This window comes from Ambystoma mexicanum, chromosome 8 (genome assembly GCF_040938575.1).
Source record: "Ambystoma mexicanum isolate Mex_15411 chromosome 8, UKY_AmexF1_1, whole genome shotgun sequence".
NCBI lineage: Eukaryota > Metazoa > Chordata > Amphibia > Caudata > Ambystomatidae > Ambystoma > Ambystoma mexicanum.
Window position 1 is genome coordinate 78,817,444 of NC_090929.1, and position 23,104 is coordinate 78,840,547.

Below are 23,104 nucleotides of genomic sequence, written 5' to 3' on the forward strand. Positions count from 1 at the left end.
ACGGAATGGTGCCCTTATGGTGAGGATTTATGCAATTTTAAACATGAGATGCTGTTGCAAATAGGGTGGGATTGCGGGATTGTTTACAGAAGTTGGAGTTGATGCTTGGATCTAATATGCTTGTAAAAAGGAGTTTAGTTTTGGCCATTTGTACGCTGAGATTCAGTGAAAAATGTTCCTTTGGCAGAAAAAGATGATTTATTGGTCTGTCTTTTGGAAGAGGGTTGTTTCTCCATTTTGATTCCAGAGCTCTCTGTAAGAAAAGAGCGGCAGAACAGGTAGGGCAGTCTTCATTGTTGTGTATTCGATACATGGAGGACCCTGCACTGCTAGAGCTGCTCTCTCTAACCGTCCGACTCCATGCTTGCAATCCGGAAATCACAAGAATGCGGATTCCAACAATTCCAGAGCTAGCATCTCAGCTAGGATACAAGCTGATATACCGCATGCACGCACACGCCCCATCTCAGACCAGAGTCTCATAAAGGAACAGGAAGGAAGAGAAGTTCATTAAGCAGAGAATAGGAGGAACATGCAATTGATAGGCTAGTGAACAAGAAAAGATAAGAAGTTGAAGAAAAAAAGAACATGAGAAAACGAAAGTTTGCCAATAACAATATCCATGAAGAGACGAAACCTAACATTAATAAATGGGTGCATTCCCCCCAACAGTCTATGATGAGGCGTTATGATCCACGATTGGGAGCTGTCATTTCAGATCGGTATCCCAGAAGACACTGCCCCATTTCATAGGCAGTGTCTGCAGGCATCTCCTATGCGTTTACACTAAAGATGTGGTAGAGGCTGACGTGTCTCGGATGCTCAGGTGCTAGGCACTGCACCCACAGCTGGGATCATTTGTGCGGATTTCCCCGGTAGAGGCCTTTCTTGACATTGTTTCAATAGTCTTGCTCAGGGGCGTTGCTAGGGGGGGGCTAAGGGGGCTATAGCCCCTGATCTTTTGGTTGTAGCCCCGGATAGAATCTCAGGAGCTACAGCCAAAAGACTAGCTAGCCCCCAGTCCCAACAGTTCTGACATCAGTTTAGCCCCGGGTCTTTTTCAGACCTAGCAACTCCCCTGGTCTTGCTGTCCTCCCTAAGTTCCATACAGACTCCTTCTCTATTCTTACCGTGTTTTTCCAAACCTCCACTATTCTCTTAGAGCCGAACATTTTGATTCAGCTTTACCTGTGGGGCAGCCCTTCTTAAGTCTAACTCTGTCCCAGGGAACCCATTTTTGCTCATAGACTGACCCATCCCCCCCCACCCCCCCGTCGTGATTTCTTTTGTACTTGTCATGTGCACGAAATAGGTGTCTCTTAACCTCCTGGTCCGACCGACGCCTCACAGCTCCCTAGTAAATAAATCGCCTGTCCTGGATTGAGATCACGCGTTAATTGGGAGGGTGAAACCCTGGTGTCTCCATTAGGAGCTGTTCTCGCAACTTGTTTTTAGAGCAACCCTGACATCCATGTTATATCTCATGGACCGTTCCACTGCTCCCACAATGACCCTGTTGAACCTTTCAACCAGCCCATTTTAATCAAGATGGTAATGGTATACTTGCCCTTCATCCCTTTCTCCTTAGCATACTGCATCATGCCTGCACCCCGAATTTTGTCATTGTTATAGGTGGGATAATCTTGCCAGTGAACGCCTTTTCTAACTAATATGACCTCTGAACAAGAATTTTGTCTGGTTAACTTTACTTCTGAACACCTGAAAAAAGTGAACCGGCATAACTATTACAAATTGGATCCCCTTTCCCCAGCATGTAGTACGGACCTAATGTAGCGAAGCTTATACATTCCCAGAGACCAGTTAATGGGGGGGGGGATTGTGCACTGCTCTCTACTCCCATTTTATCCCTATCCGAGTTTATACATGGCCCACACTCTCTTAATGTGTGTTGCAGTGTATCAACCCCTGGCCACTAATAGTGTTCTCTTTACTTTTTGTCCTAGTGCTCAAACGGTGCCCTTGTGTGCTTTGTGGATCAACCATTCTCTGGGTGTTGCAGAGAGCAGAAGCGGCTGGCCCCCTGATGTCCCAATAATACGACTTTTCATCACTTAATCCCTTCTTCTCTGGCTAGCCCTTGTGTGTCTGCTCGCATGTCTTAACCAGGGTGGAATGTCTCTCCGGCTGTTTGAACCATTCAGCCTTGGATACCATGGTCCCCATTGGTTAATAGTCTCAACTGCACTTGCTATTACGTCTACCTCTTCTTCGGAGTGCATCGACTTGAGGGGGGAGCAACTCTGTATTCCACACCCCCAAAAGGTCTACTCTTCTTCGGCTGATCCTAACTATCTTCTGTCTCGCTTTAGATATGCCCTTAACCGGGAGTACCTGAAATAGGGGTTAATTGTCTGTGCGTCTATAAACCGTTTCCCCAGATGAACCATCTGTAATGCTCCACGCCCCACACACAAGCCAGCAGTTCCCGCTCTATTACCGCGTATCTTGCCTCAGTCTCAGCGACTGATCTAGGCACATGGCATATGATCCTTTCTCACCCTCCTACTGCTAGTGAGAGTACCGCACATAGGCTTTTAACACTTGCATCTACTGGCTAGTCCTCTTGAGTCATACATCCTAAATTCATGCTCTTACTGACCCCTATCTTTATTGCTTCTCAAACTTGCTCTCGCTGACCATTCCAGTTGAGTTCTATGCCCCTCTTAAGCAATGGTACGCACAGTGTTGCTCCCTTCTGCAAAGTTCCTTATAAATTTACTACAGAATTTGGCCGAACTGAGGAAATCCCTTCTTTATCAGAGGGTTTGGGGGCCTCCTTGATGGCTCTCGTCACGCCCTCCTTGGACCTGTACCCCTTACCGCTCACCATGTGCCCCAAGTACTCTACCTCCAAGATCTAAATGTACACTTATTTCTATCATCCGCTCTTTGTTCTTTAGTTTCACCAGCATCATATGTAACCTGAGATTGTGTCCCTGTCCCTTGAACTGGCACCAGAGAAATTTAAAGTAAAAGAAAGCAACACAGTAGTGGCCACTTCTTAGGTCCATTTGGAGGACTGTATTTAACATTGGACCACATTTCACAGTAAGGGATATGGGCTTTATACGAGCCCCTTAGTTGGGGTGTTTTATTTCGATTGGTTTGTTAAAATATAGGAGATTTTCTTTTCCAAATAAAGATGGCTCTCTAGGATTGCATGTACACCTCTGTAGTAGTAATAATAAGTTCGCATTTATATAGCGCTAGGAACCCTCAGGTATCTGAGCGCTGCTTATTATTACCCACGGTGTGTGGTGCTCATTTATCGACCTCGGAAGGATGAAAGGCTGAGTTTAGCCCTGCCGGGATTCGAACCTGCGTTAGCAGGCGAGTGGTGCCACTTGACCGGCTGTAATAGGGACTCTGATGAGGAAGCGGAATGAGGATAATATGAGTCTGTTTGGATGAGCTTGCAGTATGCTGTATAGCAATGGACTGTTCGAAATGGTCAAGGCATTATTGGAGGGCAAGTTACCATAGCAAGACCATTTATTTATTTATTTTTGTCAAGGGAGGTTATACAGAGGACATTTTGAAAGGTAATGGGGTAACGTTTTAGTTGGAAGTGCAGGTGTTTTGGGGATCAATAAGCAATACAATATAGGAATAAAATACAAAAGGATTGTTTGTTGTAAACCGTAGGCTAATATTCCAGTGGAATATGCAAACTGATTGGACAAGCAGTGCATTCATTTGACTCTAGCCACTTAATTTCTGAGGGATGTCTTTGTGCAACCACACAGCGCTGCATTTAGTCAAATGGGCGTTTGTGTTTTTGTGAAGTTTGAGGCTTTAATTATGGTTGATCCTGAGCTCTTGCATGCCTTGTAAATTCCTAATCCCGCAAGACCAGCAGGTTAAGTTCCTTAGTTTACATGCTCTGAGAATTGCACTCACTCCATGGAAACGGTTCACCAAAAGCACAACTCATATTTAGTGCAAGGCTGCCACTTGTAGGCCAGCCATGCATAGTGCGTTTTTGCCATTTTCTGCAAACAAAGTTGGTTAGCAGTAAATGTGTATACGTTACTAAATACCCATACTCTCCAGCAAGCCGAGTACCAAGCAAATGGTACATGACTTTCATAAAATATCCTCGACTGTGCGAGTGGCATTGTAGATTTTGCTAGTTTTGACACTGAATGCTTAGGAGCCACAATGTATACAATGAATGTTGTAGTAATATTGGGTGTCAAGGTGGCAGTGTTTTGTTTCACACTAGCAATTGGGTACCTCCTCAAGATTCTGGACTACTACCCAAGTCTGGCTTAATTGTGCATGCTCCACTAGCCATTGGCTACGAGTGATGATTAAGTCTTGGCGAGTAAGAAATTGTGTGCATGTGAGGAACTCAAGGGGCGAGTGGCTTGTAATGTCTGCCTAGTAGCTTGCAACTTGAAATATATATCCCTGCCCAACTGGTTGTTAGCTTGTGAAACGGCGGGGCGTCCGTTAGTTTGGTGCCTGGAAAATGAGAGATGGACAGTGAGTAAGAAAATTAGTTAGTTAAGAGAGTGTAATGCGGTAACTCTGAAACACAAACTAAATTATGTTAAAGTTAGCAATATGGAAGAAAATTTAAATGGGTGCATTAATAGTAGTGTTCATGTGAGTGATGATGAGTCCTGGCAGCAACTTTCCTAAATCTCTATAATTAAACTTGACTTCAAAATTGATTTGCCATGCTCATGGTGGATGGTGGTGTTGGGGTGGAGGAAGGGGGCTGTGCGCGCGCGCAGTAACTTTTGGGAGACCTTGGAATGGGCATAATCTGTAGTGGGTTTTGGGTTGGAAGGTGTTAATGAGACTCTTTGAAACTCAGTTGGCAGATCGCATTCATTGCTGCAGTTGTTTGTCTTATCATTACTCTCATTTCGTTATTGCAGTGGCGTGGATCACGGACTGTGGTTAGTCGGATGTGGCAATAAAGACATGGTTTGAGGTACAAGAGTGAACAGTTGGATCGCCCTCTAGGTGATTGTTCGACCCACTACAAATCTGGCCCTTGTTACTGAGTGGTCAGACTGTAGTGGATTCTGGAGTCGATTCAAAAGCATCAACATCACTGTGGTCTGAAGAGGCTGGACGGTCATTGGTGCCATAAATGCTCAATGCTCATTAGATATTTGGGGTGTTTCTTTCCTCACAAGGGAATAGACAGAAGGTTGAAGAATTGGAACTACTGTTCATTGGGTTGTATGTTAACTGATTCATATTTTTGATCTATGGTAATGCGCTATGCATTGAAGAGACAGGTAGAATGTTCTGCCCTATGGATGTTCGCCACCACGATTGTAAGGCGCTCCTAAGTCACGGCTGACCATGTGTATAGAGTTGGGACAAGTTCTGGAGAGGTTCTTCTGGAGCCCAACTCGTAGTAGGGAAAGAATGGTTGTTGTGGAGTTTCATTTGGTTCCAAATGGTTTGTTTGGGTTTTTGCTAGAAGTATAATTGTTTCTGTTAAATGCTTCTCTTTTGAAATGGCAATATGCACTCAACCCAGCTCCTCTTCTGTTTATCTCTATCGTAGATTCATGCGGATCCCTCCCGGAGACTGGAATTGTATTTCCGGCCTAAAGACCCGTATTGTCATCCTGTGTGCGCGAATCGCTTCCCGACGACTACCATGCTGCTGCGGGTGAGAAGGAAGACTGTCCGGCGGAAACCAGCAGTGGACGGCAACCTGCAATCCGAAGGATCGGAACCCAAACCGGAAATAAAGATGGACATTTTAGGAATGGTCAACACAGTCTACAAATTTCAAGGTACTCTGAGCCTGCACATACTTTCTTACATAACTTAGCTTTCGTTATTGCTTGCAAATATGAGTCATTTATTGCAGTACAGAAAAATTATAAACCAGTTTTCAACATGTAATCGTAGCACTCTCAGGATGACATTTTCCTTAAAATGACAGAAGAAAGGATTGTCTGGGCAATCCCACTGAAGCATATTTCCAAAACAATTTTGTGACCTGCGTGTCGCTGACAAATAGTTTTGTCAACCAGTGGACGAGGATATAGAAGAAACTAGATAATTGATGTACTTTCCAAATAGTCATGGTCTTTTTTGACAAACATCTGTCATGAATGTGATTGAAACCTAGGGAGTAAAATATGACTCCTTCTCTGCCTTCCCGTTGTTTTTCACTAGTTAGTTTCTTGCATATACGTGATCTTCAGACTATATCGCAGTCAATAAATAAACTAAAGGTCTGTCCGTTTTTAGATTGGTAACTAGAGTGGATCCGAAAAGATCCCATCCCAGGAATTGAATTTGTATCAATATTTCTCAGTCTTCTCTGTGGCCTTGTGCCATTATCTTAGGTGCAGATACTAACGTGGTGCTTTAAATAAGCAACTGCTACACATAATGTGTGTTTTCTGCACATATTCTGCATCATTTAAGCTAGAACATGTTTGTATGGCCCCCTTCCCGACCATTGGTGCAAAGCATTTACAAAGCAGACTGGGAGCAGCACAGACAAACCCAGCTGCAGTAAACGGAAGCAGACTAGGACGTTCAGCATCTCCTGCATAGACCATTGCAGAGCAGGCTGAGCCAGTAGTTTTGCACATTGAGACATGATTTGACTGAACTGACAGAGGCAGCAGCACTCCCTGCAAGCAGCAGCACCTGCTGCCACGATGCAGAGAGAAAGGCATCGGCTCTTGGTTAGACAGTGCAGACGGAGGCAGCAGCACTCCCTGCTGCCACAAGGTAGAGAGAAAGACATTGGCTCTTGCTTGGACAGTGCAGACGGAGGCAGCAGCACTCCCTACAAGCAGCAGCACCTGCTGCCACAAGGCGGAGAGAAAGGCATTGGCTCTTGCTTGGACAGTGCAGACAGAGGCAGCAGCACTCCCTACAAGCAGCAGCAGCACCTGCTGCCACAAGGCGGAGAGAAAGGCATCGGCTATTGCTTAGGCAGTGCAGACGGAGGCAGCAGCACCTGCTTCCACAAGGCAGAGAGAAAGGCATCAGCTTTTGCTTAGGCAGTGCAGACGGAAGCAGCAGCACCTGCTGCCACAAGGCAGGGAAAGGTATCCGCTCTTGCTTAGACAGTACAGACTGAGGCGGCAGTGCACATTTAGACTGCGTAGGCCTGGACTGTAGGAGCACACCATAGAACCTTGAACACAATCAAAGATTCATTTGATTTTCTTGGGGTTATAAACTGGAGAATCCCAATAATGGCACATTCTAGCAGTACCTACACATGGCCCAGGGGTGTTTGGAGAAGCATGTGTTCTTTCAGACTTTAGAACAAGACATGTACCGACAGTTGCCGGCCGGTAACCCTGTGCTGCACTCCTCACGGGAACTAGTCCCAAGTAGTAATTCTGCCTTGCAGAGACTAAAGACTCCCTCGCGGGAATATTTGTTCGGCAAGGCTCAGTTTTCATCAGTCTTCAGAATGGTGTGATTGGCTTGATCTAATGTCTTTAATCTCTGCAAGGCAGAATTACTACTTGGGACTAGTTCCCGCGAGGAGTGCAGAACAGGGTTACCGGCCGGCAACGGTCGGAGCATGTCTGGTTCTTCAGTATTTTGAATCTCGAGTGGCCTCGAGCTTCTCCCTGCTGCACCTGAAATATTATATACTTGAATGACAGAGTTCCTAAGACCCTTTGGGCAAATTTACCTATAGTGAACTCTAACTATTGTTGGTAGTGCCTCCCAACCAATTCTCTTCTCTTCTTTCAGACTTTGTCGCATGTGAATGTTGTGCTTTTTAAGCTCTCTTCTGCTTTGTGTGTGCTTCCAGGCATGTCAGATTTCCAGTACCTGGCTGTGCACATGGACCCAGAGGGCCGGCCTGTCTCCATGTACGATAAAGTTTTGTTGCGGGGACCCCAGAAAGAAGAATTCTTCCAGAAGGATGTCCCACTGTATGTCCCTCCTCCCATATTTTCCCGCTTGGACACGCCAGTGGACTATTACTACCGACCGGATATACAGCACAGGTCTGGGACCTTCTCCTCACTATATACATGTTGGGTCTTTGTGCTTGTGATTGGCTGCTTTCTGTGACCCGATGAACCTTCAGAAGCTGGCTTCCCTTGTTAGTACTGTGGCAGGCGCATCTTAGGTGATCTAGCATCATTTCCCTTCCATTGGCATCGTGAGCGGCCCATGCAGAAAAGCAAGCGATACATTGTGCAGCGTTTGATGTGTGCCAGCTTCTGTGCTGATCTGGAATAGTAGAGGGTTCACACAGACATTAAGGGGCTTTGGCCAAGCTGTTTGGGGGCTTTTAATGCAGGCGCAAGAGAGGGCTCTGTCCATCGTTCTTGCGGTGCTTTGGGAGAGCTCTGCAGAACTGTACTCAAGTGAAATTAAAGGTTTGTGACAGCAGAGATTCATTGCTGGGCTAACTGTTAGTGCTTGATGCTGTTAAATGCATGTGCAGAGGCAGATGGGGAGGCACCCAGTCCTATAACAAGATTTATGGGGGGAGGGCACCCATACCTATAACAAGATTTATAAGGACAAGATATATAACCCACTAACCCTATGCTAAAATCTCTGCATACCTAAACTCACACGAAAATCCACAGAACCATCTTCTCGCTCAGCAAACAGCGCCCACTTCACCACACTGCAACAGCAAACAAACAACACCTAAACCGGACCAACAGTACACGAGGTCTTGCATCAATCCGATATTCACAGCAAAGCTCAGAGCACAGTGAAAACCGAACTGAAGCTGCCAACAGCACACCACTTTCTCACTTTCCTACTCCCTCTTCACCCTACTAACCCCCCCCACCTTCTCGTTTACAGATCCGCCAGAGCACGGTGACAGTGCGCTGTACAAATACCTTTTAACATTAACAAACCTGGCATAGCAAGTGCCTGAAAGCTGTGCTGTGCTGCTGGGTAGGGGGGGTTGAAATAATTTCAAAGGGGAAGCAGCAGTCGGAAAATGTATTGTACATTTGGAAGTTGGTGCCGTTGCTGCAGTAATGATACACCACTCTCTGAGAGGAGCAACAGAATTGATAATTTCAGGAGAGGTTGGGGTGCAGGGTCTGTAACAGGTGGCAAGGCAGCAACCTCTGTTAGATATGCTGCATTTTGTAGTCTTCCGCTTGATGGGGTCTATCCTTCCTTTGGGGTTTAAATATTAGATGAATGTGGGATAATCTCTTCCCAGAGGTTCTTCACTTCTCCCGGACATGTCCCCCATTCCCCAAGTGCGCCGCCCTTCTCAAAGGATCCCAGGATGAAAACATAGCTGCCACATGCCACAGCCTCTCCAGAGTTCACAAAGGTTCTGCACAGCTGCTGTTATGTTTGCCTTGCTATTAGGAGAAGTGAAGTCCTTCCATTCGGCCGTGTGCACATGTGTGCTTCTCACCATTAACCTTCACTAGGCTCCACTGTACACATAAACGAGCTACGAGGTCCAACATCTTGATGTCTATGTGGCATCGCGACAAGCGTGGCGCAAGCGCTCGGCCTTTCAAACCATTGTCCCTGTGTCTTTGGTGGTCTTTCGACCCTCTCAAGTGCTGACTTCAACTTCCACATGCCCTGAATGAGCAGCCTCCGATCAGAATGCAACGTGTGGATCTTCTTACCATCCTGCACATAGGTCCAACTCTTGTAACCAGCCATGTATTCCGGCCTAGAACTGCAGCCTGTGCAGTCTGTGCAGACAGCGGACACATTTCCAGTGGCGGCAACACTGCCATGTTTGATCATTGTGTTGACCTCTGCAACTCTCGACGGCACGGACATGACAGCAGAGTGAAAAGCCCCGGATTAGAGTGCTCTTGTGGCTCCACTCCACTAGAAGTCTGATTAGAGTGCACGTGCGTCTGGAGGGGGGCTCAGTCTCTGGCCAACAAGACCGAAGGTTTGTACGGCGAGAAGTCCTGCAAATCCAGATTGAGGTGTATTGAGCAAGGGGTGCCTGAATATTAAAGTTCGGGTTCGTTGCTGGGAGTTATTGAGGTGCACAACTACTGTGTGGTGAGGGGAGGGCGTTTGAAACGTTTTTTAAAGTATAAAATGTTGCAAGTTATTATTGGGGGGGGGCTGTTAATAGGCTGCACATGGGACTTGAGTACAGGAACATCAGGGGTGTTGGGTGTCGTGCAATGGGCAGAGAGCAGCGTTTGTTATAGGATGACAAAGCAAAAGGTGATGTCGTTCATTTTGCTGAGCTTGCGGAGTGGAAGTGCTTCCCAGTAATGAAGTAGATGGTAAGGCGAGGGATTCGGGATCCTTCCAGCTCTTTTGTGATGGGCACCAGTTTGTGAAAGCTGTGCTGCAGGTCAGGATTGAGTTGTATTGGTAGAGCTGTGCTTGTACCGCTGGGGTAGCAGGCCTTGCTCCTGGTCACTGCTGAGGTGCACCTCTTTTACTTCATTTTAATTCGAGTTTTTATCTAGTGCTTCTACCACGTTTCTGCTTCAAAGCGCTTCATCTTCTTGGGGGAGGGGGAATGGGGTAAAACGGCAGAGGTCCAAGTGCCTTTGAAGCTTCCTGTTTTCTTAAGATACAGCAACGCTCTGGACTGCATGAAAAAGGTGGACCTGAAAGCCTTTGGAGAACACCACACAATCCTTGCCAAGATTGTGGTGGGGCTTTAAGGGCAATCAGTAGGTTGACAAGTGTACATTGATCCGTCCCCAGAGCAATTACACTTAGCTGGCCAGTTGTATAGTACGACGTGAGCAGGCATGGCCTTTGGAATCTGAGTGACTTCATAGGTATCCAGGATTCGTCTGAAATACTCTAATTCACAAGACTGTAGACAGTTGGATCTGTCCCTCTGCATGGGTTGATGGGGTGTGTCTGAAGCTAAAGTTGGCAAGGGCCAGAAGGTTTTGGGCTCCTTGAAGTTTACATCTGGCCCGTGTCGCGATTTCTGACCAGTTCTGCGATTCTCTCTGTAATTATATGGGCAATCTTGTGAAATGGAGTCCGGAGAGGTAACTCTCTGTGCTGTAGGTCTTGCTGCTGGAAGAGGTTTTTAGTGCCCGGTCTGACTTGCAAGGTAAAGGACGGGTCGCCTCAGAACAGCATACCAAGGTTACACACCTGTTTGGGTTGGACCCTTTTTGGGGTTTGAGTAAAGATGGCGAATTAAGTGCAACTTCTTTGAAGTATACTGTGCATAGGACCTATTGATGAATGCAAATCAAGCAGTCCGCAAATTGGTGCCGTTCCTAGAACCCTTTCAGCATCTTTAGGTGGATCTGGGTATGGCACTCTTGATAAGCAGTGTCAAGAAGGTTCTTCACGTGGGCCGAGGAGCTCGGCCAAATGCAGAGACGCTCAGGCATTGAGCAGATTCTTGTGGTACACCGCAGAAAATGTTAGAGATGCTAAAGATGGAAGGGTGATGCCCTTGTCCCAGAAGGTTGCACCTTCCAGAAGCAAATACTGCTTTCCTAAATCCCTTTATTCAAGCACCAGTGGTTTTGTGGTGCAGGATGTTGGAAGCAGAACCCAAGCCCATGCATGCTTTTTATCCCTGGTAGTTTCTACCCAATGTTCAGTAGACTAGTTTTGGTGCCTCTGTATGGGGCAAACCCATACTGAAATTCCTACGGTAGCTGGGCAGAGCTCCACACCTGGGGAGTAGAAGGGGGTGCTTCTTTCTCCAGCATGGGGTCTGGCATGGATTCACATGCTCATGAATATTCCCCGTCGTCCGGCTGGGAATCCTCGGTAAAGAAAAAACCAGTATCAGTTTCGTTTCTGATCTGTCTTTCGTAGTAATAACCAATCACTGGTCTCTGCGTCATACTGACCACAGCCAATGACTGCCCTCTACCTAAGCACCGCCTCTGGCAGCCATCTTCAGATTTTTACCGCACGTTCATGTGTTGGGATCCTCGTGCTATTGCTCTCGAGAGTTAGTGCTATTTTTTCACGTTTTTCTCTTAAAAACTTCGTTTTTTCGGTCAAAAGAGCCTCAAGCTCCACCTACTCACCATCCGATCAACGGGGACCCGTTTCGGATTCGTCTGCGCCCCTCAAGGGTGAAGATTTCGTCGGGCTACGCTTTTGGAGGACTCCAGAAGTTTCTCAGGCCCGGCCATGGCCCAGGAGAAGGGAAGCTCGACGCCCGGAAAGCTGTTCAGGGTCTGCCCTGGATGCCAGCTGCAGAACGTCTTCAAGGAGGACGAACACTCTTTTTGTCTTTACTGCCTACATGAGGACAAGACGCACGTGGAGAAGGACTGTGCGTTTTGCGGCAACATGTCGGAGCGGACCATGAAGGACCGCCATCAACGTCTCGCCAACTGGCTAGAAGGGAAGAGCCCGTCCGGCGAGAAGAAAAGGAAGAAATCCGAGCGGGCTTCTAAGACCTTTGAGGACGCCCCGGTGACGGGGGTCCAACATAAGGCCAAGCACCGCGAGTCCGCTGGCACCGGGAGCGCCGAACGGTCGGGCTCTACGGGCGCCAGGCAGGGCGCACCCTCCCCGGCACCATCAACCACGAGCCAACGCTCTGGGTCGGGTAAGAGGAAGGCCGAGCACCCGGCGAAGCTCCTGGAGAGGCCACGGTCGAGCTCGAAGGCGGAGGGGGAGCGAGGCAGTGTCCCCCCCCTCAAGGATAAGGCGGTGAGCGCACCTAAGGTGGTGAAGGCCTTAATCCATCCGGCCAAGCCCTCTATCGAAACTGTCGCGGCGGCCCTGGCTCAGCCTGTGGAGGCTACACCAGTGGTGGCGACCTCGGGGCTCCGAGTCTCCCTGCCACCTCGGAGGGAGTCCTCTTTTGTGCCCATCAATAGGACCCCCGTGAAATCCCCCGTGGGGAAGAAAAAGGGGGGGCAGGGCGTCGTCGTAGATTCGGCCTCAACCTCGGAGGAGGAACTGATCGAGGTCTTAAGCCACGGCCTCGGCGTGGAAGAAGACCGGCCCGTCGGGATGGATCCCGACGCAGGTGACGACGACATCGTCGAGGGTACCGACGGGGCCCCTGATCGCCCGTCGGATTTCCCTCTGCCAGCACTGCGAGACAACTCGGCGGCCATTTTGTTGGCTATACAGTCCTTGTGCTCTGAGATAATGACGAGACTACCGTTGCCGACGGAACCTCTCCCGTCGGGGGACCCAGAACCGGGACCTTCTGGTGTTCCCCCTACCAAGAAAAGAAGGATCCACCCTCCACCTCCTTTTCAGCCGTCGCGCCCCTTCCAGCCCTCCTCCCCGTCCACCCGAGGGGATGATACGGGGACTGACACGCCAGCGACGGGTACGGACGACGAGGTATACGACGAGGATGTACCGTCGTCGCCTCCCACCAGGGCTTCTCCGCCCGACGAGATTGGATCGTTCCACTCAATGATCGCCAGGGCATCCGAGCTTTTCCAACTCTGCCCTGAGGAGAAGAAGAAGGAAGGTTTCCTTTATCAGCGGCGCGAGGCCAAGAGGAAGACGGTCCTCGCGGTGCCTCTATTGGACGACATTTGGGATGAGGGCCTCACCCTCCTCAAGAACCCGTCAACGACGCCAGCTAGAAGAGACCGGTACGAGAAAAAGTACCGGGTCCCGGACACGGCCCCCCTGTGCCTCCGGGCGCAGCCTACTCCGGACTCCGTCGTCTCCGCGGCGGCCAGGAAAAAAGCGGGGGGGGTGCGGCCTCCACATCGACTTCCCCACCGGACGGCGAGGGAAAGAAATTGGACGCTATGGGACGCAGAGTCATCTCGTCTGCAGCGACGACGATTAAAGCTGCCAACGCCTTGGCTATCGTGGCCCGATATGACAGGGAGCTCTGGTACAAACTGGCTCCCCTGCTGGACTTCTTGCCGGACGACAAGAGGGCAGAGGCCTTGGAGATCCTGCAGGAAGGTGAGATGGCTTCGGACCACGCCATTACCGTTGCGACGGACATCGCCGACACTGGGTTCCGCCAGTTGGGCAACGGCGTTTGCCTTAGGTGGCGTGGATGGCTCAAGGCTACGGACTTCCGTCAAGACGTTCAGACCAGAGTCCTGGACATGCCCTTCGATGGGAACAACCTGTTCGGGAAGACGGTGGACGATTCCCTTCAGGCCATTAAAGCGGACACCGAGACGGCCCGGGCCCTTGGAGTTCTGCAACAGCGACAGACGCCCTTTCGGAGCAGCGGAGGCAAGGGTGCCTCCAAAGGTTCCGGCGGCGGTTTCTCCTCCTACCGTCAAGCGGCCCGCTCGTCATCTCAGGAGGCCTACAGAGGACGAGGCAAGCCTGGCGGACCCCGCCGTCGTCGCCAAGGACAAGGCGCTAAAGCCTCGTCGAAGCAGGATTGAACCGGCCGGGGGGTCGGGCCCCCACCGAAGCACCCCGGTGGGAGGCCGGCTGGCGAGCTTCGTCGGCGTGTGGGAGTCCATCTCCACCGACCGTTGGGTGCTGGACGCCTTGGCCCGGGGCCACGCGCTCGAGTTTCAAAGAAAGTCTCCGCGCGTCCCCCCCGTGGCCAGGAAAGAACTTCACGTCCCTCAACATCTCCTGGAGGTGAAGGCGATGCTCAAGAAGGGCGCCATCGAACTCGTCCCAAAGAGGCTTCGGGGCTCCGGAGTCTACTCGAGATACTTCCTCGTGAAGAAGAAGACGGGGGGATGGCGCCCCATCCTGGACCTGCGACGTCTGAACAAGTTCATCAAGACGCAAAAGTTCCGGATGGTCACCCTCCAGCACGTCCTGGGTCAGCTGGAGGAAGGAGACTTCCTGTCGTCGTTGGATTTGGAGGATGCCTACTTCCATATTCCCATCTTGAAGGGGCACCGAAAATTCCTCAGGTTTGTGGTCCAAGGGCGGCATTACCAGTTCAAAGCCCTCCCCTTCGGTCTACGGTCGGCACCCAGGGTGTTCACCAAGTGCCTCGCACCGGTGGCGGCTCAGCTGCGCCGCGAAGGGATCCACGTCTACCCCTAACTGGACGACTGGCTCATCCGGGCCAAGACAAGGGAGCTTGCCGTGGTTCACACGGCAAGGACCGTCCAACTTCTCACGGACCTGGGATTCTCCGTGAACTATGCCAAATCCCACCTGGTACCCGCGCAAGACACTCTGTTTCTGGGAGCGAGGCTCAACACAGTGTCCCTTCTGGCCTCCCCGTCGGAGGGGAGGACCAGGACCATCCTGGGCAAGGTGCAGCGGATGTTGGTGGCCGACGCGGCCAAGGTGAGGTCCATCAAGTCCCTCCTCGGAATGATGTCTTCCTGCATCTACCTCATTCCCATGTGCAGGCTCCGGATGCGCCTGTTGCAGGAGTTCCTGGACGCGCGCTGGATCCAAACGACGGGCAGCTTCGAGGAAAGGATCACACTCGACGAGAGTTTCCGACGAGCGATCCGGTGGTGGGGCACCCGCGCGCATCTGACGGCGGGAATGGACTTCCAGACCCCAGCCCACCAGGAGACAGTGACCACGGATGCCTCCCTGGAAGGGTGGGGAGCGCACACCGAAAATCTGCACGCAAGGGGCCTTTGGCTCCCGACTGAGAAATCCTTGCATATCAACGTCCTGGAGCTCCGTGCAGTGTTTTGGGCCCTCAGGTCCTTCCTTCCGTCCCTCAAGGGCAAGGTGGTGAGGATCTTCACCGACAACACCACCACCATGTTTTACATCAGAAAACAGGGCGGAACCAGGGCCCCAGCACTGTCCAAGGAGGCGCAGGACCTGTGGCATTGGGCAGTCGCCCAAGGGATGTTTCTGGTGCCGTTTCATCTGGCAGGGATAAGAAACACCATCGCCGACTCACTCAGCAGGGAGCTGCGCTCGTGCCACGAGTGGGAACTACGGCAGGATCGAGTGGATCGCCTCTTCCGACGGTGGGGCACACCCCAGATCGACCTGTTCGCGACGGCGACGAACTCCAAGTGCCGGAGGTTCGCCAGCAGGTTTCCCCAGGTGAGGAGCATGGGCGATGCTTTCTCGTTCCCCTGGGAGGGCCTGTTCCTCTACGCGTTCCCTCCTTTGCCACTGCTAATCCGGCTCGTCAACCAGCTCAAGAGGTCACGGTGCAGGATGATCCTCGTCGCACCTGCGTGGCCGAGGCAGATATGGTTCCCGGACCTTCTGGACTTGTCAGCGTCCCCGCCAATCAAGCTGCCGGTGGACGCGGATCTGCTCTCCAGGGAAGGAAGCGCCATCCTCCACCACGACCCGAAATCGCTGAACTTGCAGGCCTGGCTCCTGCAGCGCTAGAGTTTGGAGGATACGACATACCGGCCGACTGCAGAGAGGTTCTTGCAAAGGCCAGGGCGTCCTCGACTCTTAAATGCTACGGACACAAATGGAAGAGGTTCTCTGTCTGGTGCCATGCACAGAAGATTAACCCTCTACGGATTACGGCTCCCCAAGTTCTGCCGTACCTGCTGACGCTGGCTAAAGCTGGACTGGCACACGCGTCCATCAAGATTCATCTTGCTGCGATCTCCCGATACACCAGAACCACGGGACGGACGTCCTTGTGGTCTCATCGTATGGTGAAAGAGTTCATGAAGGGACTGTTCAGATCGTTCCCGCCGGTGAAGGCTCCGGCCCCGGCGTGGGAGCTCAACGTGGTGCTGACCAAGCTCATGGGACCTCCGTTCGAGCCTCTGCACTCGGCCCCGTTGAAGTTTCTGTCGTGGAAAACAACGTTTCTTGTGGCCATCACCTCCGCACGACGGGTGGGAGAGATCCAGGCCCTTTCCTGCAAGGCCCCGTACTTGACTTTTCACGACACGAGGGTAGTGCTCAGGACGCACCCCTCCTTCATGCCCAAGGTACCGTCGGACTTCCATCTCAACGAACCCTTGGTGTTGCCTGTATTCTTCCTGTCGCCTTCGTCGCCGGCTGAGAGGACTTTGCACTCGCTGGATGTGGCTAGAGCGCTGAAGTTCTACGTGGACCGCACGAAGTGTTTTTGGAAGACGTCACAACTCTTTGTGAACTTTGGACCTGTCAATCAGGGGAAGGCTCTCTCGAAGGCTTCCATTTCCAGATGGCTCTCCGGCTGTATCATGTACTGTCATCGGTTGGCAAACCGACCGCTGCCCGGCCGTCCGAGAGCCCATTCCACCAGAGCGATCGCAGCTACCACGGCGTTCCTTTCTGGTGTGCCCCTGCTGGACATATGCAGGGCTGCTACGTGGAGGTCGACGCACACCTTCACAAAGTTCTACTGCGTCGATCGGGATTCCAGGGAGGAGTCCAGGGTCGGCCAAGCAGTGCTGCGCAACCTGTTCGCCTGAGGTGAGCCTGGTGAGGAGGTAAGATGCTTAATGTTGAGTTTGATGCAATGCTTAATGTTGAGCCTTTGCCACCTCCCGTGGTTGTGCATGTGTGTACTACCATGTATTCTTAATTCATGAGCATGTGAATCCATGCCAGACCCCATGCTGGAAAAGGAACAAGTTACTTACCTGTAACTGTTGTTCTCCAGCATGGGTCTGGCATGGATTCACATGCGAACCCTCCCGCCTACCCCTCTGCGGCTCTTCACTTGGTCATACTGCCACTTCACGTGCTTCCAAATCTGAAGATGGCTGCCAGAGGCGGTGCTTAGGTAGAGGGCAGTCATTGGCTGTGGTCAGTATGACGCAGAGACCAGTGATTGGTTATTACTACGAAAGACAGATCAGAAACGAAACTGATACTGTTTTTTTCTTTACCGAGGATTCCCAGCCTGACGACGGGGAATATTCATGAGCATGTGAATCCATGCCAGACCCATGCTGGAGAACAACAGTTACAGGTAAGTAACTTGTTCCGTACATAATTGAGGTGTATTGACTTCCTGCAGGGCTTCGACTTTTGGAATAAGATTGGATACCATCTGTTATCAGGCCCTCCTGTATCTGAATACTCGGTACTGAAATGGCAGGGGCTCATCTGAGTATTGAGACACATTAGCACTAGGTGCAATAAAGCACACAGCTATGCAAAGTACTGGAGTACTGCAAGGAAGGCCTGTGCTAAATGTACATTGCATGGCATGGGCGTGAGGACTGGTGAACTTGATTGAGGTGTGTTGCCTACGATATGATATGATAGGTTATTTATAACGCGCTTAATACCCAGAGGTTTCTAAGCACAGACCCAGGGATCGAACCTGTGGTGCTCCGTGGTTTATAGTCATAAAATCGAATACAATGTCGGGAAAAAAGTCGAATTACTTTTTTATTACGTTTTTTATTCGAAATGGGGGGCAGTCCCCCCACACCCCCCAACCTCCCTTTTTGTTGACTTTTATGCAGAACCCAAACAAAAAATATAAATAAAAAAAGAAAACATGCAACTTTTTTTTTTTACATTGTTTTGAATTTTTTGTAATTCGACATTATTTATTCGATTTTATGACTGCACACCGTACTCCGTGTCGTCTTGCTTCCATGGCAAGCGCGCTGCCCCTGAGCTATCCTCCCGAGACGGAATAGGAGACCGGATTGAGGTCCATTAGCATGTGGGCGTCGGTGCTGGTTAATGTTGAGACTGAGGTGCATTAGAAGAGCTGTGTCGCACGCCTTAGTTTTTGAGTAGCAGAGGTCCTTGGGTCAAGAATAAGTTGAGTGCTGGTTTCAAAGCCGCTTGCTTTTTCGTAAGTATCCCAATGTCCCTTTTTTGGTCAGTCCTCCTCTAGTTGTGTACCCTCACTTCCATGCCAGCTTTGACCATAGTGTGCTGCATGTGAAAGGAACCAAGGTGAGCATAAGTGAGCAGGAGACAGGTTGATCCCTTACGTACAGATGTAGTACACGTTGTAAATTTCTTAGCAGCACTAGCAGCACAGGCGAAGGCCTACAGAACGATTAATAATTATAGATCAGAATAATCTTTCGCCTCCGAGTCTTTAATAGAATCATGACTTTCTGTAACGAATGTATGGAAAATCTGTATTGTTTCCTTTCTTTTTAGGGAAGGCTACAACCCGCCTCAGACATCCAGCGAGAACCTGATTGGGCTGAGTAGGGCTCGTCGGCCACACAATGCCATCTTCATCAACTTTGAGGATGAGGGGATTCCCACCAAGCCCCTGGAAGCAGCAGTCCAGAACTGGAAGAGGGTGTGCACAAACCCCATCGACAAGCGGCTGGAGGAGGAGCTGAAACGGGTACGAAGCAGAGGTCTGTGCAGCCTGTCTGTTTGTTCATAGGCGGCACCAATCTGTCTTTGCATTCTTTTCCACTGCCTTGTCAGTTTCCACTGCCCCCGTAGCCCATCTCTGGGTGTTCCCTTATCAGTTTCCAGTTCCCCCCCCTAGCCCATCTGTCAGTTTCCACTGCCCCTGTAGCCCATCTCTGTGTGTTCCCTTGTCAGTTTCCACTGCCCCCGTAGCCCATCTCTGTGTGTTCCCTTGTCAGTTTCCACTGCCCCCGTAGCCCATCTCTGGGTGTTCCCTTGTCAGTTTCCGGTTCCCCCCATAGCCCATCTGTCAGTTTCCACTGCCCCCGTAGCCCATCTCTGGGTGTTCCCTTGTCAGTTTCCACTGCCCGTAGCCCATCTCTGTGTGTTCCCTTGTCAGTTTCCACTGCCCGTAGCCCATCTCTGTGTGTTCCCTTGTCAGTTTCCACTGCCCCCGTAGCCCATCTCTGGGTGTTCCCTTGTCAGTTTCCAGTTCCCCCCATAGCCCATCTGTCAGTTTCCACTGCCCCCGTAGCCCATCTCTGTGTGTTCCCTTGTCAGTTTCCACTGCCCGTAGCCCATCTCTGTGTGTTCCCTTGTCAGTTTCCACTGCCCGTAGCCCATCTCTGGGTGTTCCCTTGTCAGTTTCCACTGCCCCCGTAGCCCATCTCTGGGTGTTCCCTTGTCAGTTTCCACTGCCCCCGTAGCCCATCTCTGTGTGTTCCCTTGTCAGTTTCCACTGCCCCCGTAGCCCATCTCTGGGTGTTCCCTTGTCAGTTTCCACTGCCCGTAGCCCATCTCTGGGTGTTCCCTTGTCAGTTTCCACTGCCCCCGTAGCCCATCTCTGGGTGTTCCCTTGTCAGTTTCCACTGTCCCCATACCCCATCTCTGTGTGTGTTCCCTTGTCAGTTTCCACTGCCCCCGTAGCCCATCTCTGGGTGTTCCCTTGTCAGTTTCTACTGCCCCCGTAGCCCATCTCTGGCTGTTCCCTTGTCAGTTTCCAGTTCCCCCCGTAGCCCATCTGTCAGTTTCCACTGCCCCCGTAGCCCATCTCTGGGTGTTCCCTTGTCAGTTTCCACTGCCCCCGGAGCCCATCTCTGGGTGTTCCCTTGTCAGTTTCCAGTTCCCCCCGTAGCCCATCTGTCAGTTTACTGCCCCCGTAGCCCATCTCTGTGTGTTCCCTTGTCAGTTTCCACTGCCCGTAGCCCATCTCTGGGTGTTCCCATAGCCTCTCTGTGTGTTCCCTTGTCAGTTTCCACTGCCCCCGTAGCCCATCTCTGGGTGTTCCCTTGTCAGTTTCCACTGCCCACGCAGCCCATCTCTGGGTGTTCCCTTGTCAGTTTCCAGTTCCCCCCGTAGCCCATCTCTGTGTGTTCCCTTGTCAGTTTCCACTGCCCCCGTAGCCCATCTCTGGGTGTTCCCTTGTCAGTTTCCACTGCCCACGTAGCCCATCTCTGGGTGTTCCCTTGTCAGTTTCCAGTTCCCCCCGTAGCCCATCTCTGGGTGTTCCCATGTCAGTTTCCACTGCCCCCGTAGCCCATCTCTGGGTGTTCCCTTGTCAGTTTCCAGTTCCCCCCGTAGCCCATCTCTGGGTGTTCCCTTGTCAGTTTCCACTCCCTTTTCGGGAAGAACGTCCTGCTCCACTCGTTTTTCTGAACTTGCTCTTCCTGCATCACAATGACCTCTGTTTCACCCCCATCGCCTACCTGCCCAGTTTCCTGCCTACATGTTTTAAAGTAATGCCCCAGCTTGCAAAAATGTGGTACAAGTGACCCACTCATAAATGCCTAGTGTAGGATGACCAGCCTTACTCTGCCCACCAGTATATTCCTAGTACAGTACCGCAGGCCCATCCTTCTCCATTTTTATTTTTTAATTCCTTGTAGAGTAAACTTGCTCATTGCTTTTCCCTGCATCTTAAGGTGATGCCCCTGCCTGTCTTGTGCTATTTGCTTTTTATTTAATAATTGTGTTTTGAAGCACCCATACTGTCTGTCCGGATAACTGATTCTGAGCACTTTGAGTACAGTGGGGGGGGGGGGGGCGGTTGAAGTGGGTGGTTCCTTAGAGCGTCAAATATCAGTATTGGGATGAAGATTGGGTTCTGACCAAGCATTCAACAAGAAAGTGATGTTTTCAGAACGTTTCTGAGCATACAGAAGTCGCCTACAAGGGAAATGGTAGGTGAACTAACATACTGCCTTGGCCTGAACGCTCTCCACTGTGAGTTTCTTCGTGCAGTCATTTCTTTCTGTGAAATCCCTTTATTGCGTTTCCCCCAAAGTATATCTCTCCACCCAGTTAGCCTCTTTGCAGAGCCCCTTACCCAGCAATATATTTGTGTGCACATGTGCTCCTCTTGTGCACACTAGTGACATACTGTGTCATGAGTCCAAGTGTTCTGGTGTTTCACGGCTACTTAACGCAGGTGCACCACTTGCCTCGCCCCAGCACACACTCCACATCACAGTGCTCTCGTCCCAGCACACTACTTATGGTGATGAGCAAACCTGGAGAGCAGTGGACATCCTCATTCCTCTCCTTGTCCGTGTTAATTATTGCGATGCCTTCCTGAAAGTGAAGCTCACCATTTATGTAGAGTACATACATTCAAAAAGACGGCTTGGGGGCTGTGGTGTGGAAAATCCGTGTTTCTAACCCGAGTGAGTCTGCTAACGTTTTATGCTGGCTTTTTGAATATCCTGACTTCTTTCTTCACCCTCAGAAGGCTTGGCACAAAGCCTCACTGCCTTGGTGTCCCTGTGTTGTTTTTTTTGCTCACCCAGGCAGTGTCTCTTAGTCAGAGGCTGATGGCAGATTTGTATTGTGATCCACAGATTTCCCCACAGCCCCCAACTTCAACCACAAAAATGTTCCCAACAGGCTCCATCTGCCAAATGATGGCCTGTCGGGAACAGCATGTGCCTGAAATTGTCTGCACCTGAAAGGTGCAGTGGCCCACCAAGGTAAGAGGGCTGCGTGTTGTCAGGTGTGCAGGAACAGATGACTAAGGGACACTGTGTGGCATGGTGAGATGTGGGTGCGAAGTCACCGAACCCCAATGGAGTGGGCCATGGCAGGAATGCTGCGGTTGCAGGGATGTCGAGAGGGTTCAGTTGGGGGTTTGTAATGGACTGCCTGCATAGGTGCCCTCTGCCCCCTGAGAGAAGGGCTGAGTGAATGTACGCAAAGTGTTTTCACGCAGCACCAAAGACATTGGAAAACGGGCTTAGTCAAAATTGGCTTGCAGTAAAATTGCATTGATCCTTGCACAGCAGTGCATTTTACTGGAATAGTAGCTGTTTGCGCCCTTATGTCTACGTTCTAGAACTAGGGACCTGGGTTTGTTACCTTTCCAGTGTTTCTTGAGGCAGTAATACCTGTTTCTTTGTCATTTTCTTATGCAATATCTGGGTCATAGATAGCAAAGGCAGCCTGTGCCAATGGAAAATGGATCAATCGAGATGGTCTGAGGGTCTAATGGGCACCACAATGCTTATGCCCGTCGTCGCCTGTAGAGATGTAGGTGAAATCAGGATTGAGGCTGGCCTCCACTGATTGGGAGGCCACCAAATGTTTGAATGGTGAATAGAATTTGACCAGTCACCTACAGCCATGATTCTGCTCGACTGTCCATAACTAGGGAGACACTGAGCCATTAGTTAGTCAACTACTGAGGATCCTGCTGTAAGCTCCTTTGCTGAACTACTGATCCTCCCACCCAGTGAAGCTTTGCTACCCCATTGCCAGAGGGTACCGTCTGCAGTTATCTCTCCCTTTGATCTGTGGGAACAATCGGATTCTGCACCTATGTAGTTACTGTATTCCCATTGAAGCTTCTGGGTATGCGTTCCACCGTTCCTGAAGTGGGTGCTCACTTTTGCTCCTGGTAGCCTGACGACCTTGCTTCTGCTTTTAGGAAATGACTGCTCATCTATGGAGTACTTGGTCTGGATTTCTGCCATGGTTCTTTCTACGAGGACCACTGTCCAATTCTGTAGTGTGACGTTCAGACTGG

General features: G+C 50.6%; 1 protein-coding gene across 3 annotated transcripts in view; it reads left to right on the top strand.

The window, feature by feature from the left end:
- Positions 1 to 23,104, top strand: part of GTF3C5 (general transcription factor IIIC subunit 5) — a 144,412-nt gene that overhangs the window by 70,770 nt on the left and 50,538 nt on the right. For all 3 annotated transcript variants that reach the window (XR_011268475.1, XM_069609322.1, XM_069609321.1), the window contains exons 2-4: positions 5,555 to 5,789; positions 7,793 to 7,991; positions 18,880 to 19,075. Coding sequence is in view for 2 of the 3 variants with exons in the window: in XM_069609322.1 (XP_069465423.1) it covers positions 5,555 to 5,789; positions 7,793 to 7,991; positions 18,880 to 19,075 (630 nt within the window). In the remaining variant the exon portion in view is untranslated. The remainder of the gene's footprint in view (positions 1 to 5,554; positions 5,790 to 7,792; positions 7,992 to 18,879; positions 19,076 to 23,104) is intronic.